Source organism: Manacus candei, unplaced genomic scaffold, assembly GCF_025592945.1.
Source record: "Manacus candei isolate 608988 ecotype Guabito, Panama unplaced genomic scaffold, ASM2559294v1 h1tg000041l, whole genome shotgun sequence".
Lineage (NCBI taxonomy): Eukaryota > Metazoa > Chordata > Aves > Passeriformes > Pipridae > Manacus > Manacus candei.
The window spans coordinates 7,847,852-7,869,370 of record NW_026138089.1 but is presented as its reverse complement, the minus strand read 5'-3'; the positions used below and the strand labels follow the sequence as shown (position 1 = coordinate 7,869,370).

General features: G+C 42.5%; 2 protein-coding genes across 3 annotated transcripts in view; one reads left to right on the top strand and one right to left on the bottom strand.

The window, feature by feature from the left end:
• GPM6B (glycoprotein M6B) overlaps window positions 1–6,389 on the bottom strand; it is a 108,658-nt gene extending 102,269 nt beyond the window's left edge. For both annotated transcript variants that reach the window (XM_051794981.1, XM_051794984.1), the window contains exon 1: window positions 6,205–6,389. Coding sequence is in view for 1 of the 2 variants with exons in the window: in XM_051794984.1 (XP_051650944.1) it covers window positions 6,205–6,208 (4 nt within the window). In the remaining variant the exon portion in view is untranslated. The remainder of the gene's footprint in view (window positions 1–6,204) is intronic.
• RAB9A (RAB9A, member RAS oncogene family) overlaps window positions 1–21,519 on the top strand; it is a 394,770-nt gene that overhangs the window by 163,009 nt on the left and 210,242 nt on the right. The window lies entirely within an intron of this gene.

The window sequence follows — 21,519 nt, the reverse complement described above, 5'->3', positions numbered from 1 at the left end:
TAACTTCAAGAAGTCCAGTCTTATTCATGACCCAGGTCCCAGTTATCTTTGAACCACAGTCCTTTTCAACATCTTCCTCTCAGACAAAAAAAAAATCCCAAACATTAAAGTACAAACACATTCCTGAAAGTCATTGGCTGTACATTGGCTAAAATTTCCAAATGTCACATGTACACAATTATCAAAGCATAAAACAAACACACCCACAACCAACGTGGAGCAAGGCACTGAGGTTTATAGCTCTTGATAGCTCTGCATCTGGCACATCTTTCTGTTAATGAAACATAAGCTCCATTCACATTTTGAAATTGCTGCTAGTCAAACAGCTCCAAAACCAAGGAGAACAAAAGATGTTGAATTCTCACAGTTCTTTGTGTTGCTCATAAATGTTTCCCAAGCCACAACTCCCCGTGCAAGCTTTTGAGCCTAAAACCCAAGAGACAAATAATTATGGAGAGGAAGACTGCCAAAGCACCAAGACAGAGCAGCAATAGAAAGTAACAAACAACTGAGAACTAAGTGGTGCATAGGATGCTACCTATTTGTTGCACTGAATGGTGACATCTCTACTGATGCTCAGTGTGTTTACAGGGGAGGGGTGACGGGATTTTGACTGGCACAGCCATCCCTGCATCCAAGCTGTCTGAGGTTCATTGCTGCCTGCAGAAGAAAGGTCGAGAGGGGATCAGGAGGTGTGGATTCTTCACTGGGTACTGTCAAACCAAGTTTGCTTCCCCTGGGCCACAGGCTACATTCCACATGACCTGGAATAAGCCACCTTACAAGATGGACGTGGCTCTGTTTTGCCTTTTGACCACAGCGGGTATTGACCCAGTAATGCTCCCAGCACAGGATTTTGCATCTGTTCAGAGCCTCACAGGCTCAGCTGAGATCCATTACTTTAATACAACCATCTTTGATGTCCCACATGGAAAATAAACTCTCTCTCCTTACATTTGCTCACGCCAGCTCAAACCCAGAGGCACTCATACCTGAACATATTTTAGGGAACCAGCCAGGACAACAGAAAGAATTTTGATTTCCTTCAAACCAATCCAGCCACAAGCACACTTCAGTGAACCCTGGAGAACCACCTCCCAAGTGTGTCACCACACACCTCACCCAACTGGAACCCTGGAGAGATGCCACTTGCTTCATGAGGAGTGAGCCTTAGCCCCACACTCCAGGATAAAAAGCACCTATGTTAAAAGTGCACTAATAAGCATATTCACACATTTGCCACAACATTAACACCAGGGTGCCTTGAAGGGTTAGATTTTTTTGCCGGTGGGTTTGAGTACCTCATAGGAAGGCAGTTCCCATGGTTCTGTGCAGGCTATTGGAACCTCAGTGAGAACAGCTGAGGAGCTGCACAGAGGAGCAAGGTGATGTGCTGCCTGGGCAGGTGCTGGGGATGCATTAACAGGGACCAGGTGTGTGCACGTCTGAGGAAAGGCAAAGGGCACACACAGCCAGGATGCACACGGGGGAGGTCAAACAGAAGAGAAATCCAACAGTTTCCATGGGAAGAGCAGTCATCATGGAGAATGTGGTAATGCAACAACCCACAGCAGCTCCCTCGGCAAATACTTTACCTCAGTGAAATTTCACTGGATACAATGCTCTCACACTTCTAAAAAGATAACAACACATATTTATCCAAAAACCATCAGTGGAAATACAATACGTGCAATGATTCTGTATCTGGCTGTAACAGCTGTGTATCTTGGGGAAAAGAAAATCCTCACTATGAGAACGTGCACCCACTCATGGACAACACAATGCCGCTGCATGAGGAGAAAAAGAGATACCAAGGAGTGGGCTTCACTGAGTTTACTGTCAATTTTTTTTAACCTTATCCTGAAATAGACACTGGGCTTATTTTTTAGAGTAATGACTTTAGATATTAGTAAATATTGTTCAGAGAAGTTGCAGATGCCCCATCCCTGGATGCTCCTTCCCTGGAAGTGTTCAAGGTCAGGCTGGATGGGGCTTCGAACAGGTGAAAAGGTGTCCCTGCTCACGGCAGAAGGGTTGGACTAATTGATCTTTAAAGGTCCCTTCCAAATCAAAACATTCTATGATTAGAAAGCATTAATCTTGAAAAACAAAGGTTATAGAAAAATAGTGCATAAAAAACCCTATGCTTGAAACATGACAACTTCATATTATAACAGAGGGAAGCAAACTTGAAAAAAAGGTACTGATTTGAGAAAAATAAAGTCCTTTAAACATTGAAAGACACCTGCAGACTTCGATTGGATTAAAAAAATCTATAAACACTCTGAAAAAGACAGGTAATCAGGCACTGACACAGTTCGGACCTCCCAGGGATGTAATCTAATCCAGGATGTTTTTCTGAAATGTAACAATTCAAGATCTATCAGACACAGAATTCACACACAAGGCAGCAGACTTCCTCTATTACAGAATCACATGTTTAGAAAGAGAGTAAGAGGGAGAACCTGTAAATATGGTGAAAGCACAAATTGTTTAGGATACTAAGAATATCAGAAATGCACAACATTTTCTCCTCCGCCTCCTTCTCAGACAAGAAGGATTATAGTGAGAAGGCAAAATTCAGTGCCTTTTTAACAGCACAAGCAGGTGTTGGGAAGATAGAGGAAGGGCAGCAGTATAAAATTTTGCATTTCACAGGTTTTAAGAGAAGATAAAAAAAGAGAAACTAATATTAAGTTTAATAAGAATGAGGTTAATTACATTTAAGAGGTGTATGATTTAAGAAAATACGGACTACAACACTTGGCAATTGAAACCCAGCCACCCTTAATGACCAAAGCTAATCAGATTTTACTATTAATGTTAGACACAAAAGACTCCAGCTCCTGCCTGCATGAAGTGTATAGCTGAATGGAAAGAATGAGGACTGATTCTCTTTCAGAATTTGTTCCCAGTTGTTTTTAAGAAGAAAGCCTGGTTTATGGCATATTTGAACCTACTTCAGACAAGTTTCATGTGAAAACAAGGACCATTTCTATGGGTGGTAGAAGCCTCTGAGGTGGAACTCCTGAGGTTACTGCCTACAAGAAAGGGATGGTCCTCTCTGGGATGCAGAGAAGAGCTACAGGGATGTAGGAACAACTGATGAGGGAGCTGGATGTGCTGAAGAAGGTGTGAAGGACAGGGGATGGCCCCAGCACAGCACAGTGTGATATCCCTGAGAACTCCTGGGTTTGCAGGCTCCACAAGGCAGCAGTCTGACAGGCATTAATTTCATCCCCTGTTTGCAGTGTTCTCCTCAGTATCTCTTTCTTAACAAACCAACAAACAAAACATAACACATGTACCCACTCTGCTCCAACCACTTTTCTTATTTGAAAGCAACAGTTTGGGGAGTACAAAGAAGAAAAAGTGTAAAATTTTGAGAACACACAGTTGCCAAGAAATTACACTGTATCATGCTTTTCAAACACTTATGAACAAAAATCGTTTGCATTTTTGTTCATTTTGTCAAGTTACAGCCCCACTCCCCATCTCCTACATGCAAGATGGCCACGGGTAGGACTTCTGAGAGGAGATGCACAAAGCACTGCATGGGTTATTACTGACGACTCTCCCTCCAGGTGACACAAACCCTAAGTGGTGTTGAAGACAGACTTTCAGAAGTATTGAGGGAGCTAAAACCCCAATCAACATCAACGACAGTGGTGGGCTCTCAGCCTCTAAAAATGAAGAAAAAAAAATCACCTTTACTAAGCCAGTTCTACATAAAATTTTTGTGCAAGTAATGACAATCAAATGGCCCTAATGAGAACCAGTCAAATACATCCTTGCCATCAGATCAGGAAGCTCGACAACAGCACTGGGGCTCCAAACAAGTCCTGGTGAGACAATCACATCAGCCTCAGCCTACCTAATGCCAAGGCAACAGTTATGCAATGACAGAAACAAAACTTTGCATTCATGGGGGACTGTATTCCCAGCTGACAAAGGCTTCTTTTTGTGACTTCTTTTTGAAGTATTTAATCTGAATTTTGTGCTCTAAGTCCCCTCCCCAGACTGACCACACTGCCATTGCCCAGTCAGGCACAGTTTGGTCATCCAACAATGCTTCTAAGCAAAGAAGTCAACAGACCTTGGAGTTTTTTGTTATCATCACCATTATGAGCAAAATGTTCAAGAAATGTTTTCTTCTCTTCACTCCTCTTTTCCCCAACTGCTACATTCAGGACAACACATTCTATACAGACATAAACGATATATTTCATACACTGTTGCAGACCCGCAGCCTGCAAGACTAACTTTGGTGTTTGTATAACATTTTAGGATTAAAATAAAAATGTGCTTCTCCTCAACATGAATCACTGACAAAGATTTAAAACAACTTTTTGATTTCAAACTGCTAGCAACTTAATTTACTGAAGAAAAATCAATTTCATACACTTAGCAGCAAAGACATTTATGTACAATTTTACATGTGTTACCTTAAAAATCAATACACTTCTCTTAATAAGGCACTAAAAAACATTCCTTTCTCTCTTTCCCTCTTCCATCCCCATTCCAAGATTTATTGGACATTAACCCATGGCAGTAAAGTAAAAGTGTAAGGTAAGAGAAGAATAGTAAGGTCTAGACAGCAGAGAGGCTCTCCACTCTGCAGTTCCACTTAATACCAAAAGTTCACATAGGAAAAGCATAGTCTAAAAAGTGAGTATCAGAATACGCCTGCAAAAAATAAGCTTTTTGATGATGGTTTGGTTTGTTTCACCCATCAGAGTTGCAGAGGCCACAGGAATCAGTAGTTTAACATACACTGAAAGGCGTGTTGAAAGTTAAAAAAACTTAGTTAAGAGATGGAAATACTACAGGAGTCTGATCTTCACTAAGCTAGGGAACAAACCAGTTAATAAGCATTTAGAAATTAAGGAATTAGGTGATGCGAATTAATTTAACAAAGTAGCAACCATAGGAATTCTGTCAGCTTCCTTTTGCTTTGGATGAGTAATTAATTTTTTTTCTTCTTAATTAAAACCAGAGACAGTGCCAGCATCAGTATGTGCATATTAACACTTGGGCATGCACTGATAGCTCTGCTTTAGCAGCTGCAACCTCTAAGCAGTAACACGCCATTGGCAAACTAAACCAAAGATACAGCTGCATTTTTCTGTCTTTTTTTTCCCCCCAAACCTCATAACTTTCATTGTTACTTAATTAATTTGGATATATTGTTGGTTGAAGGAGAGCTCGCAGAAGCAGCCCACACTAAAAGGCTCACGCTAAAAGGATGCGGATGCTCAAGGTGAATGCTTACTACCGAGTGACCCATGTGCACTACGAATCTTTCTTTCCCTCCCTAGGGCCCCATTTCTACTCCTGTTAACACACTCATGCAAGCGCTACCCCCTCCCATAGGTTTGGGAACAGAATCTGCCACTTTCCATCCACACCCAACTCCCTCCACCACGCAGACCCCAAGCTGCAAGAGGGAAACGCACACCACGTTATTCCAATAGCCCGCAGGATTCCCTAATGCTCACACCGAAACGCATCACGCCTAGCACACGGGCGTACTCAACGCTGCCCACCTCCAAAAGGCTCTCCCTCCTCTCCCCCGAGGCTATTCCTCCTCTCCCGACCACACTTCATCCCCCCGCAAAACTGATCTAGGGACGCGGGTTTGGCGCAGAGGGGCTGAGCAGCTCCCCTCGCCCCGCCTTACCCCGAGAGGCAGCCGGTCCGACACCGAGTCGGTCCCAGCGCTGAGCGGCGGGACCGGGACCCGCGGGGAGACCCGGGGCCGCTCCGGCCCGGCGGCCGCCCCTGCACCCCCTCGGCTTCTGCGGGACCGCGGCAAGGGACGCGCTCCGGCCGGCTGCGCACAGCCGCCTGGAGAAACCACAGCTCCGCGATCCCGTGTTAACACAGATTTATTTTCAGAGGAAGGCAGCGCTCTGCAGCTGGCGAGCGAGGTCCCGTTGCCCCGCTGGACAGGAGGTTCCCGCGCCCGTCCCCGCTCCCGGTCCCTGTGCCGAGTTCCCGCGGCAGCGGCGCGGAGCGAGGGGGGCGGAGGGGCGGCCGCTCCCCCGCACCCCCCGGCGCTGCCGGGGCGCTCAACAGGCTGGAGCTGCTGCCGCCGCTACCCCCGGGGCTGCCCCGCACCTGCCCCCGCTCCCTCCCCGCCCGCAGCCGCGGCTCCCCCTGCGGCCCCGCGGCGGCGGCTCCCCCGCAGCCCGGCTGGCTTACCCATGGCTGGCTCTGGTCGCCCGGGCGGTGCGGGGGGAGCAGGGCAGGGGCTCGCTCTGCCGTGCCTCGCCGGGCTGGGCTGTGCGGGGTGAGCCGGGCTGTGCCGGGGTGGGACGGGCGGCGCAGGGCAGCGGCGGCAGCGCAGCTCGCACACACTGGCGGGCTCCGCTCGCCTCCGGCGGCTGCGGCGGGGCGGGAGGGGCGGGCCCGGCCCCGCCTGCCTGCGCCGCCCGGGGGGCGCCCGGCCCGACCGGCCCGGCCCGGCCCCGCGGGGCACGGGGGGCAGCGCCGCCCGGCGGCCGCCGGGAAACGCGGGGCTGCGGCTGCGGAGTCCCGGCCGGAGCCGGGGGTCCCCGAAACGAGAACTGACTTATGTTCACGTCAGTTTCATACTGCTCTCCTCCAGTGTGTCATTACTAGTCCTCAGGCGGCTGCCAGGGATAAGCAACCGGGGCCAGGCAGGACCCCTGACCCTCTTTCCTCGGAAACCTTGAGCTGAGGACACCCCTGACCTTGAGAGGCAACTGCCTCTTAATGTTTATCTGTGGCAAGGGCAAGGGCACTGTGCCCAAACATAACATTATTTCACTGTTATCTGTATCCGTGCTCAGCAATGCAATTCTTACCTCCACACCCCCCTCTGAACCGACTCATGCCGCTTTTTCAGCGTCACACAGCACTGCGGGAGCTGCCACTTAAACGACGTTTCAGCCACATAACAGTGCTTGCAGTGACTTTGTCATCTCGTCAAGCACTGTGAGGAATTAAGCGCTGTGTATCAGCTTTTGGAAAGAAACAGTAAATGGGACCCCGAAGTAACAGGCTGGGTGGTTAGGGGGCATATGGATGGCTTCTACCATCGGAGATAACCAGTAATCCCCAGCCCATACCTAGACATGCTGGAGGTAAAGATAAGTGTCACACAGGAGTGAACATTCACAGACATGGAGGATGAATATGGAAGAGTGTGGCAAAGTCAGCTTTTTCAGTTTAGTTGCTTTCCTAAGTCGGACTTTTACCACTACAAGTTTGATTGCTTCAGATGCAAAGGCCAGTGCTTCAGTCAGAGTAAGTGCATCTACAGTGACTAATATCAATCCGATTGTGCTGATTTACATTAATTGGGTATTTGGCATGCACATCTTTTGTCTTTGTGACAACAATAGCACCCTAATTTTCTGTTATTTATGTGAAGTATAAGGATATATTTCATCTTCTCCCATGATCATTAACAAATTGATCTATTCAATTATGTAACTATATTATTCACTTTAAATGAGATCGATTGCTTAAGAACATATTAATAAAATGCAAAAGCAAACGAGTGACAGAAGTGTGAACCCTAATTTTCAAGGAAATTGGTTTGTACTTTGCCTATAGTTTCAAGCTCCTGCTCCTAAAGTAATGTGTGTCTGTGCTCACATAAAAAGTTGCAATGTTAATGTGTGGTTTCTTTTCCATTACAATAAAAATCCCAGTCTGTCAGGCTAAAATGATCAGAGGCTTTTGCATTGATTAAGGAACACATCTGTTTTTCCGGTAAGGACTACAGGTCCAACACCATACAAGCACTGCAGGATCAGGGAGTAAATGCCTCTTCTCTAAGAGGTAATAAGTGGATTGATGCAGTAAGCCATTTTGTAAAGATAAGGGAAAAAAAATGATAGCAAAGCTGATCACTAGCAAGCTGCTTCCAGACCCTAGTGGGAATTAAAGTAGATGAGATATGCACCTTTGAAAAATTAGATTAATTATGGAAATAGCACATGACCCTTAACTAGAATGGCACTAAATAGCTCTGAAATATGGTGGGAATGGCAGGCAAATGGTAAGAGCATCCCACTGTGTGCAGCACTATGTGCCAGTGATGGTACAAAATATTTTCTTTTTAAAAATATAGTCTTTAGTTAAATTTATTCTGTGAAGCTCTTGCAGCATAGTGCTTGATTAATATCAGAATCTGTTGAAAAATATCCCTGATTCGGACTGTGCTTGCACTTATGGGTAACTTTGTATCATTGAAATCCATGGGACTAGTTCCTCAAGGGAAGTTGAACAGTGCTGTCCAGATTGGGTTTACAATTATGAGGTAGACATTCCTATGGTAGTGCGGAAGAAGCTACGCATTTTAACACATATGCAGTGAAAGGAAGGACTCCCTTTCTATCACACTCAGAAATGTTGGTCATTTTTCTGTCCAAAGAGTAAAGCAAAGAACAGCTGTCCAAGTATTGGTTATGGCTCAGCAGTCAGCAGGGATTTCTACTCACAGAGATGCTGACAAGTGAAGAAAGGAACTGACCAGACTGATGTTGGAAGTTTTTGGTTCCTTAAGCAAAACTATATTACAATACTCAATTGGTGTCAAGAAGGCAGGAATAGAAAACCTGGCTGAAATTTCTACTAGGAATAGAAACTAATGGATTTCATTTCAGAACAAGGATGTCTGTAGAAACAGGTATTTCCCTAGTTTGGAATTACAGCTGGATTCTGGTCCATGTTCTTGCTCTTGTATCTAGTACACAGTGAAGAGAAGAAAGGCTGGAGTGTGCAGCATTTCTGTAGCTGACTCTCTGTAGCTGAATGGCTCCTTGGGTGCTACACTTGTAGCTGTAAGGTAGGGCTAAAGGCCTGCTGTAAATTACACTGGAAGCCAGACTGATCCAGACAATGCTGGTATCACGGGATTATAAAATGACCTGGTGTCATTGTAGATTTGAACTATAAAAGAGAAAGCAAAGGTTAGAATTCTTCATTGATTAATGTCCTTGTCTACACTGGGTGCTCAAAACCTTTTCCATAGATTAGGTAACAACCTACAAACATTTCTCTAGATGTAGTGATACTCTGATACTAATGTGATGATACCAGGTACTTCAAAAGGCACCTTCATTCCCTGCAGCAATACGCTTGGAGTATCTCCTGACCTAGTCTGGAGCAGTGTGTTCATCTTTGGAGATGTTTTAAAGAGGCCACCTAATGTGCAGAAGAAAATTTAACTGCAATCTCAAGATCAGTCAGGAAGAGGTAAGATGGCATGGGATGGTCTCACTAGTTGTAACTGAGGGTGTGGCATCAGTCTGAAATGCTGTATTTTACCATATTTGACCATTTCCAGCAGTGACAAGTGAAACAGATTTTGAAAGCAAGGGAAAGTTCATTGCACATAATTAATTTTTTTTTGTTTTAATTTACCAGGCTCCATCTGTTTCTTCACTTCTCCAGTGCAGAGCATCCTATCTCTAAAATGAGTCCCTATTTTCTTTGTGGACAGAGCGGTGTGATAGCTGCTGCTGCTGCCGCCTCTTTGCTTCTCCTGTTTTCCACTCCTACTGGCCTTCCTCAGGCTGTCTAACTAGACAGATTGCCTTAGGTATGAAACCTTCTCAACTAAAAACAGAATCAAAGGCAGTACATTTCCACTTAATGTTTTAGCTTTGACTAAACATTCAGTTGCATTAAAGACAGTGGTTTAACAAAAAGATGTTCTAATGGGTTACATGCTTCAGTGGGTTCTCAAGTCCCACGTTGGCTGTATGCGAGGCCCCTTCCCATGGCTCCCTCTGCTAATAGTGAAGCTAGTGGTTAATCATGATACTACCTCTTCTGACTACTACACAGGCAGTGTCAGTGGATAGCAGTCATTGCCACTTTCCAGAGAATTAGAGTGAATGTATAGGGTGCCACTCCTATGCTTTTGCAAAAATTCTGCAAATTTCCAAAAGATTATACAATCAGGGACTCATAAAACAGCTTCCTTTTGAATGTTAACATTTAAGGAAATCAGAAGTGATAAAAACTGGGTTTAGTTGTAGTGAGTGCTCTCTGTGGCCTTTCTCAAGGGGGGTTCATTTGTCCTCTCTAGGTTGAGCTTCTGTGATTCCACGTACAGTTAAGGCCTACTGGGACTTTTTTCTCCCATGTGATCTTCTGTTCAAAGTGCTGTTACAGAGGTCATGGATTTTAAAGAGAAGTAAGGTGACAACTGAATCACTTTACACTCTCATATGTATGTAAAGAAGAGCTGACCTTTTTGGTCACCTCTCAGCATCTTGGTGTAGACTAAGGGCAATGACTCATGCTCTCCTGGGTTGTTTGTACCTGTTATGTGAGGCTGATCCACTTAAGACTCCAACTGCTGCCACCAAAACCCTTTCTTACTGCTCAGTGCAGAGAGCTGTTTGTAAAACTCATCTAGCAAAATGCTGAACAAAATTGTTCAGATCACTGGTACTGTGTAGTCTGAGGGAAAAGAAAGAAAGGAAAAGATAAAAAAATGAGAAGTGATTTGATGCAACTTAGCCAGCATTTAGATATTCCTCCTAGAATTTAACAGTCAGGTATGATACTGTAAGAAATAAACAGTCTTCAAAATGAAAACTGTTTCTTATTACCAAGTAGGTCACATTTCCAACAACTGTTTCTCAATATGTAAATATAAGCTGTGTTTGCTTTAGAAAATATATAATTATATATTCAACAGAATGCATATTTTTTCCCAGTGCAGCATAGTTAATTTTATCTGAAAATTAGTGATTACCATTTTGGTGTTAATTATGGAGTACTAAATACATCTTCAGTGTTAAAAGATAGACTCATCTCTGTATTCATATACCCCAAGTCACTTGTAGAATAAACAACGTTGTTTTGTGATTTTACAGGTACAAAAAATTTTAGGAGACATCACTGGAAATGAAGGATTAATAAGTTTATTGGGACCTCTGGCAACTAAAGAACCATCTTTCACTTTCCTTGCATGAGGGACATTACCCTAAGCACAGTATTTTGTAGTTACGTGCATGGATATTCTGTGAGCGTCCATGTCTGGGGGCCACCAGAGGGAAGATTACAATATTAGCTCTTTTTATTCTGGATATACACTCTTGCTTCTGTGCCTTTCTCTCTCTGCATGCCACACAGATAACCCACACCTGGTAGGCAACCATGTAGGAGATAGTATGAGGTCTGAAGAGTATGAGTGGTCTCAGTAAAGCATTATCTAGAGCAGAAAGCTCATGAGTGAAAGAGTAAATTAACATATCTGAAAAACAGATTACTGCTATACAGAAAAACCACAAGTGGATACAACCTTTCCTTCCACCTGCAGCCCATCTCATTTCATCCTCCCTGAGGAATCTGTGAAATGTAAATGAGAAATGCTGACAACTCTTTTTCCAAGTGAGAGAGAGAAAAGTCTTCTTATCTGTTGCCGTGTGAATCACGATACAATAATCCTATGAAGGCATTCTTCCAGTTGCCTCATTCTAAAACATTTAGGCTCAAAAATGCACTTGAGATTGGTCATAGATGAGTTCAGTCTAGAAGGCTTGGACATAAACCTTTTCTGAAGTGCTTTGCTAAGTTCCTGTTGTGGAGTAGGATCATGTGGGCTGGAGAGGCCAGCCTAGAGTCTTTAGGAGGGGCTGAGTCAAATGTATGGATTATCCAACATTTTCATCAGTACCAGTGGGGAGATTTGAATGTGGAATAATTTGTGAATGAAGAAACCAGGCAGGGGCAAAATGCTCTGAAGTTGAATACTTATGTTCCTTGGGTATGCAACTTCTGTGTGAGCATATACGTATTCACTGCAATATCCTGAAAATAATTGCATACACATGTATGTTAGCCCCACTCTCCAGCGGCATCAATAGACTTAACCTCAGTTTTCTGTTGCACTGCAAATTAAGGGAATAGACTTTATTATAAGAATGTTGAACACATGGCTGCCATCCAATAACTTCAGTATGGCACCCACCCAAGAAAGTGCTCCAAGGCAGCCTAATCAGGACAGAATTCCTGGCAAAAGTACATTTTGAGACAAGGCTCGCTCTCTTTTTCTGAAGTAGAAAACTCCTTTGATGGCAGGCACAGAGAGCGTTTAAGAACATTCTCAGGTGCCTTCTTTTGCAAACTGAAAATTAAACTGAAAGAGCTGTGAAGAAAAATTGCAGGAGTCATTTTAATACTTTTCCTGATCTAGTTGGGCAGTGGAGGCTGAGTAATAGCCAGCTGATTTAATTTTAGTTCTCTCTTTTTTTTTTAATTGTGTCTATAGGCACAAGCTCATAACTTATTACAGGTTTTAATGCTGGTCTGTAAACATGAATGATGCCTTAAACAGTATCACAAAGTTGAGTTAAATTTACTCCTAATGGGCTACTCAGCTTTAGATTTCTACTAATACATGTTACAAAATGCTATTTGGGGTTTTGTGTGGGGATTTTTCTTCCCCCCACACACTATGTTTTATTGCTTCTGTACTGCTCTTCCTGCTTTGCACAGTCCAGTTCTGGCAAATGGCTATACCCAAAGTTGTGGTTTGTGACAAAAATGTAATATGTTGGAGAAAAGATGGGAATGACTCAGTGACCCAGCAATGGCATAATGTGCTTGGCATGCCCACAGTGCCAACAGGCTGCAGAAGATGGGTGTCTTGGGCTGTGGGAGCTACAGGAGCTGGCAAAACCCTGCAGGTTTTTCACTGGGAGGTAATGGAAATAGGAATAATGCACAATATCCTCCATCAGCTTCATAAGGTGTGGCTTTGGAAGGAAGGTGTGCTTTCGGATCTGCTGACATCATGGAAACGCTTCGCCTCCTTCTGACTTCACAGAAAGTCAAACATATTAGACCCACTAGAAATGTGAAACTCAGGGGTAAAACAGCACAAACCACTCTGGTCAGAGTGAGAGCCCTCCTGGCAAGCCCCACCAGGATAAATGCAACTGAGGAACTTGAAAAATAACAATGAGATGACGTTTTGATATTAAATATTGAGTTTAGAATATTAAACTTCTCATTCCCTAGACTAATAAACATGGTGTTTTTTTCCTTAAAAAAATCCAAACAGCTATTCTAAACATGAGCATTTTCCTCCTGTTTTCAGTCCAGGCAGCAAATTTTTTGCAAATGTATGAGTATTTGATTAAAAATATAAAAGCAGAACACACTACTCATCCATACATAAGCATTCTCCACTTAGGAGAGATGAAAAAGTAAGTAAATGAAACTGTCAAGTGTATTATATTGGTAATAATTTTATCTTTTATTTATAGCATATATAAGATAGATAGGAGAGCCTGTATTTTTTAAACAAAGAACTCTTTTTTAAGACTTGTTATCTGATTCTCGTTATCCTGGATATCTTGTTCAGCAAATAGAAAAATAATACCATACCAAGTGAGGAACGTAATAAAACTTTTTATTAAAGCTATATTAAACACATTCTATTGTCATAGGTGGATCTGGATTCTTACTTTATGTACTTTTTTAAAAAAATAAAGCTCAGACTGAATGTGTTTCTCAGCTGCCAGATAGCCTAGAACATTAATTCTGCCCTCCATATTCCAAGGAAACAGCTTCTTTGTGTTTAAAAGATGAAAAGGCCACAGGCGAACTAAATGTCACATGAACCTGGCAGACAAAATGACCCAAGGATGTTATGGAAAAACTGCAGCTTGGGGAATTCTTCCCAAAAGACAATGTCACTTAACACCCCGTGGGCTTTCCCTGTTTGAAGTCCACTCTGAAAAGGACACAGAAGCACATGCCCAGGACTTGAAACAGAGTGTAAGAGCTCATGCATATGAAAGCATCAATGAGATGGCGCTGTGATGAGCTTGGAGGCGACCACCCAGAACCCCAGTGGTAGAAGACTCACAAAAAGAACAGGAGACAACACCTACCAGGGGTTTTCAGAGCATTTCCTGCAGTTCTACAGAAGAGAGGTTTGAGGCAGAGGTAAATGAGCCTGGCAGGCTTGCAATTAAGGCATCAAACCAAGCAGGAGCCAGGGAAAGGTACAGAGAAAGAGGCAAGGCTCTGCAGGCAAACCCACAGAGGGAAATAGGGAGAGGAAGTGATGAGCAAAACAGGAGACAGTGGCTGTATTTCAGAAAATTAAAAAAAGGGTCTTACTACAGCAGTTTTCTAAGGCACCAGGTGCTGCTTCACCTGCAGTTACATCCAGCCACATCTCTGAGGCAACTGGATACATGGCTTGTGTAGTTTTTTCCCTATGACTCCCACAGGTTTTGAACCCTACTAATTTAGACTTTCAGGTTTAAAAATTCCACTGGTAAAGTTAGAAATCTGTAGCCATTAGAATAATGGGAGATCCCTCGAGAGAGCAAACACTTCTATGCAGAAAATTTATTAGCAGCAGGAACAGAAGCCTGTATCAGCACTTTACTGGTGGATAAATCAGTGGGTTTGCTAATGATGTTTCTGTTCTCTTGATTGAATTGGATTTGTAAGAGAAATGCAGCTGCAGACTGAATTGCTTTATATGACAAGAGAATAATGAATAGCCAATCCTGAACACCCAGGGTTTCTGTATATATGGGCTAATTTAGCTTCCGTTCTTGTTGTTATTATTTTATATGCAAATGAAATTATCGATGCCTTTATATAATCACTTCCTGGATCACATTTATTCTAGAGTTCTTGCCTGTTTGCACGTTAGAGAAATTTCTTCCCCTCATTTTAGCCAGGGTTTAACACTAAATCCTAGTCCTGTTGGAGCCTGTGGGAGTTTTATTATATTATAGATATGACCCATCCAGAGGGCAATGAAAGTGAACAGAAAATATTGAAACTGCTTGTGGGTATGAGGGTGCTATTATTTATTTGGAGACAGAGTCCACTACCTTATGCTATTAACTGCATGTTATGTGTGCTGGATTTTGCATATTTGATGTTTACTTAACATGCATATCAGGTTCTTTTAACAATAGTGTTTTGGAGATGGTCTGGCTAAGTGCCCTCATCAGCCTCTTGCAAGGTTGTTCTCTGGGGTTGCAGCCAGTTAGTCTTTATGTGTTTTAAGCTCTAAATGGGCTACTGCTCCCACTCTGAAGGATCACGCCAAGCTGAACCAATGCCTGCTGGAAAAGTAGAAAATGGGATGCCAGCTGGCCAAGAGGGTTGAAAAGAGAGAAAAAGAGATAAAATCATTCTTACATCAAGAAACTGCCTTAGCAACATCCTCATCTACTGGGTGGCAATAGATCATGGTTGTCTAGCTGGTGTTCCAAATGGCTAAACTCCCAAGTTACAGTTATGCCTTGCCATTGGAGGTGGAGTTGACAGAGATGTACAGTTGAGACACACTATAAATTAAACAGATGGATTGTGAAGTCCAGGCACTGTATCCAGCAATTGTTTCTCCCACTAGGGGAAAGTCTTACAAAAACTTCCCCTGGTGTTCAACAGGATTGTGGTGGTTCACTGCACTGCAACTTTAGAAAGGCTTTGGGTGATTGACTGGAGTGGGGAGAAATGAACTGGCACTGACACAATTCCCACCACTTGCACAGCAGTAAGGAAATTTTGTCTCTTAGGTAGGAAAAGAGGAGAGAATGATCTCCCCTCATTCACTGACGGGTCAGGGACAATGCTGTAGGAAAGGTCTTGACACTTTCTGCTTTCAGTGTTTACGGTGCCAGAGGCACTGACCAGAAAAATCTGGTCATCCAGATTAGTTCTTGTTTGCTCTGCTGGCTACTGAGTGTCCAGGCAACATTTTTTGCCCTACAGGTGAGAGGCAGACAGGAGGGTAGGAGCTGAGAGAGCATCATCAGGCTGCAGAAGAGTATTTGCTGGATACAAGTTAGGAAGGAGCCTTAGTGAAAAAGAAGATGAAGGAGCAAGAAAAGGGCATAGGTATGCTGAAAAAGACTGAGGAAAAGAGAAACCCACAAAACTGCTCAGCTGGATCCATGGAGATCTAAAGTATTCCATATGTGGCCAGAGAAATGCGTAACAGTGCGTAACCATTTAATTCCAAGCAGCTTCGTGGGGATGGCACTGGTGGGAGAGGCAGTGTAGGTGTTTTTCCTACATTTAGTATACATTCAGATGTTATTTCAGGCCTTGAAATTGAGGCTGCTGAGCCATTTGAGATTTTAAAGGTTGCCTGACTAAGAAGCATATTAAAAAAGAAAACCTCAAATTTAAATTCTAGAAACAAGAAATAATGTCGGAAAAACCAACAAACACAAGTTTTTTTTCTTTACAATTATTATAATAATTTTGGGCACCCTACTAGGAAAAAAATAATCTGTACTGTACTTGAGATTCTGCTGAATGTTTTCTAGCATTATTCAATTCATGGCTGGGCTTCGTGAACGAAGATTTGGGAACTAGCATTATAGTGGTTTTACATAAATTCAGACTTTCATAAGCCTGGCATGAAGGAAGTGAAAATAGCAAAACAAAGTTGTTTAATTATTGATTTGTAGTAAGGTATTAAAAAAATTTCAACAATATAAACAGTTGATATGTTTTATTCCAGTAGAACCTAATATCTTCTTGGATTGAAGTGACCAATTTGGTCATGCTGATGGGGACCATGGCACTGCAGGCTGTGCCAGGAATGACAGTTTCCACAGAGTAACTAGTGCAGCTCATTATCATCAATGTACCTACCACAAAAAAACTTCAGCCATAGCCATGCCATAGAAACAGATTTCATCTTGCTAGACTTGAATAATGCAAGTAACACTGCTAGACTAAAACAGCTATTGAAGGGAAGAGACAATAAGGCAACTCTTTTTCTCCTTCCAAACAAGATTTAACTGCTGGTGACAGGGAAAGTACAGGACATCTTTCTAAAGCAGGTCTGCATAGTAAAACACACTTGGGAAAGGCAAATACCTAATCTCATTAGAAGTTATCCATAGAAGCACTTTTGCATGTTGGAGATACATGTTTATGCTGTCACACTGGAGCTGTAGGTGACCTGAAGAGGGATCTGCTCAACAGAAAAAGCAAAGGGGGGAAAACTGAACACTTAATTTTGTCTGTCATCTTCTCTAGAGTAGTTCTGGAGTAAGGACTTTCTACAGCACAGTGCAGATATTCTTTCTGGTGTGTCCCTGAAATGAATTCATCATCTGGCATTTATAAGATCATGTTCCGTTGTCATGGAACTGTCATGTCACACGTATCACACACTCAGCACAAGGCTTTCAGAGCAGGCAGAACAGTTTGCATGTTCAGAGTTCAACAGCCAGCAGAAAAAGATTACAAGGACCACAAGGCCAGTATAAAATTATAAAAACAGCTGTCAGGAATGCTGCTCAGCTACAGGGCTTCTCAGAGGAGGTGCCAAGGAAGGACTTCCTGTGTGCCCCTGAAAACAGGGCAGGGCAGTGACACTAAAACAGGCCCACAAACCAACTGTGGCACTGCTGAGACACAGCTCTGTGGCAGAGCAGTACAAATGAAAACATCGTGTTTTGCTCAACAAATACTTTCTTCTCTCTAGTGCAGTGTGGTCTGGCATTACTGGAAATTCTAAATTCATCAACAGATATATAGAAAATTGATAAAAAGTAATGACAATTAAACTATCTTCCCAGATGCAATAATGTAATGTCTATTTTTTTGATTGCTCTTGCTTTACAGTCCAGATTTATATTCAGATTTATATGGTGCAGTCATGTAAGAATTATTCTGTTTGGAGCAACTCATCAAACTTGTGTGTTTCAAATGCATTGCAGCACAACTGGATAAGTTTTAGGTCAACCTCAGCATTTTTCATGAAAGGACAGTGGAATGGGAGCCTTCAGCTATTATTCAGCCACTTCAAGGAATATGCTACAGATCAGAAGTGTGGCCTTTGATGAGTTATTGCTTAAGTAAAAACATACTTCAAGCATTTATTTCTGTCACAACAGTAACTCCACTCCTTCTGTCCAGGGGGAGGATATTACATAGTTGTAATTAACACAAAAAAAGCCCAAGATACATAATCTGTACCCGCATTTACATTTTTTGGAGCTCTCTGACAAAGGACAATTTAACTCGTGGCATTCCTGATATTTTATTATGTTTTGCAAGTGAGAAGTAGGCCCTGCAGTCTTAACCAGCAGAAGTAGAGGTGACAGGAAATGGAATTTCCTAATTAGTTTCTGCAATGTATTAGATGATGTGGTTGCCGGAGGTAGCAGAAACCAGACATGATGACTCGGATCTTTTCCTGTCCAGTGCAAAGGATAGGACTAAGACAGCTATGTGAGAATCAGAACTAATTAAATTCAAGGCACAGACTTTTTATTGCTGGATGCTTGTACAAGTTTAGACCAAAAGGGCTGACTGAATCTTGGTCCAAGTAACAAATAAACTGGGTTACATTAAACAGCGCAGCTGTAGGTCTCTTCCAACCTGAATCCTCTGGACCTCAATGACAGTAAACTTTGGTGGAGTTGAGTCATAGGAGCAATTTCTGTATCTAGAAATAAAGGATGCATGAGATGGCCAAAAGCTGGAACTCAAGCCTGGTATTTCAATCTTGATCTTCAGTATAAGCACGTGGAAAGATTCTAAATATCTCTATAAACAGATCAGAAATCTAGTTATCTTCCTATGGGATGACCCATTGGCAGCTGTCTAGAGGACAATATATGAAAACTCCATGAATAAAGCAGTATTTTGTCACTCCTTTCTAACTTCCAGTAAGGTGCAGCTTAGGGACATCCCAAGACAGTGATGTAACTTCATTTTTAACAGCCTCTCATAGACTTTTGCCTCACATCTTCATTAAGTTGAGAAACTGTTGCTTTTATTAAAACAAAGTCTAGAAGTTAAGGAGGACCCTATTCGGAAAAAATCCCTATCCATCATTTCCATTTTTCTCATCCCTTCCTCCCCACAAAGGTATGTCTTTAGGATGGCTGTAAAGTCATGTGGATAGCAGTTATGTACATTCTGGCTTTTCAAAAGGCTTTGTAGGCAAAAGATCTCAATTTAGTTTAGGGAACCAGTGATATTGGCATCATTAGACTGAAAAGTATTTTCTTTTCAAAAACCATGTATGTTCTTACTCTGCTTGTTTGCTTTCTTAAAAGATGAAGATTCATGATTAAAGGGGGAAAAAAACCCTTGTGACTGTGTAACAGAATCTATGCTCGGAGAATCTTATTTACACTCTGCAAGCTCAAGATGTGCAAGCTTTCTCCACTTTTGGCCAAGCAAGACTTTTGTACCACTCCTGCCCTGTTGAAATTAAGTTGAGGCTGATGTCTGTGTGCTCCAAAGAACAGACGGAGCCCAAGCAATTCTTCTGCTACTATAGCCAGGTCATACAAGGACTCCCTGAAACAACATCTCAGCCTTGGCCATATTGATCACCATAACTGGTCTACTCTGGCCTCCAATCGGGAGGTCTGGAGACACACCATCTATAACGCTGCTGTCTCCTTTGAGAACGCACGCAGGATCACTCTTGAGGAGAAAAGACAATGCAGAAAGAATCGTGTCTTGCAGAATATACCACCTAAGGAGTCTTTCTGCTGTGCCTTTTGCAACCGGACGTGTCTATCTCATATTGGCCTTTTTAGCCACCAACGCGCTTGTAACAAACGTGGGTAGAGCCCTTCCCAAATCTTTGTTTGTGAAGCCCAGCCATGAATGAATGAATAGCCAGGTCACCAAGACAATGCCCAGATGGCAATGACACCGTCTATTCATGTCTATGTAGCAGCTCAGCAACTCCAGCTGTGAGAATACATGAAGAGATGTGAAGCCTTGAACATACTCTGGCTACAACCACCCTTCAGGAGCAGCTGAGACTCCCTCACAGGCTGCTATTCTACCTAGGAAAGAGCCCATATGAGTTTCTTTCCTTTGGACTATCCAGATAGGAGCACAGGAGACAAGAGGTTAGACAGGGTAGACAGTTGATTAATTAGCACACAAACATGAAAACAGAATTTTGTCACAGCCTGAACGTATTATTTATAAAATAGTGTATTTCCCAGGAGCTTAAACTTTAAAGAAACCACAAGGAAAACAGAGTTCTGGATGTTTCCTTTTGACAGACTGTATTTCACATTTTGGGCAATAATCTTGGCCCCTCTGTAGTTCTTTCAGCCAAAGTGTTCAGACCATTATGCCAAAAATCACACTTGAAACTCGAAATTTAAGCAGCTGAATCAGTGTCCTGCTTTTCTCAGTTTCTATTCAGAGTTGGATCATTATTAATGTAACAAGAGATGAAGATACAAATATTTGCAATGTATTTCATGTAATGAGTGAGCGAGGAGCTTTTACAAAGGGAAAAAGACACAGGGGAACAAATCCATGTGGATTATGTAAGTGTTTATCCTTCACAAAGGCTGTTACAGAAATTTAGGTTGTTGTTTATTAAAGCTTCTTCCAAGCACGAGTCATTAACAAGACCACTGTCAAAAGGTATGAATACTTACCCATTATGTTGAATGAGAAAAGTTACTCTCATCAAAATGGTTGAATCTCTTTTCAGGCTGTCTGTACACACAGGCATACTGAGCTGTCAGCTGCTTTATGGGGAAATAATTCTAGAAGAACAAGAGCACTTGACAATGTCACCAATGCATAAAAGTAAGCAGTTTTTCTTCTGGTAGGAAACACAGAAGTCATTGCTTCATTTGTATGTTAAATTTATACTGTGCCAGTTCTGAAAGTTTTTTTTAATTTCTTTTAAGAATGCTTTCAGTTGAGAAGACCTATAACATTTTTCTCCAATCTTTGAAGTGTCTTCAGCCAATCACAAACTCTTCTCCCGAAAATAAGGCTGATTTGCAGATTTGCACGTAACAAATGAGGAAACCAGTCTCTGAAATTAAGACTAACTGTATGATAAGTTGTGACTTCAGGCTGTAACTCCGTCTGCTGGAGCTGGGAAAAGCTCATGAGAAACAGCACCACCAGCAAGCGAAGAATTCCCTTCAGGCAGGACTATACGAGCAGTTGGCACAACTGAAAGCAAAGGTGCAATGCTGTGGACAAGAAAGAATCACGTCTGCAGCATCACAGTTGCATTCTAGTCAAGTAAGTGGGTGGCATAACATTGTGTCTTTGGGGGGAAAAAGTGCACACGTTCCCACGATTGAGGACTGCAGCACAATACATATGGGCATGAAAGGTGAATGTTACAGATGACTGAACTGGTGTTTTTGAGTTGCCCTTGCATTTCTTCCATGATCACACCTTTTTATGTGAGACGTTTCTTAAAAATTTAAAATGACATGGGAAACAGAGTAAAAGAACTGCAACAAAGAATTTCCAAATTTTGCTGAATTATCAGCAAAATGGGACATCTGGCCAAATACCAGCAACAGCCCATCCCCTGAAATGACATCATTTGGCAGCAGCTCCTAAGTCTGCAGTAGTGTGTTCCTCCGTTTCAAGCCTTAGTACATAGTTCCTAGGGAACACTTCATCCAGTTCTCTCTACTTTTAACCTCATGAAGTATATTAAACCCTCTTAGAAATAGGTAAAAGAACCAAAGGCAAGGAAATTTCTTTTATATTTTATATGAAGTAGGA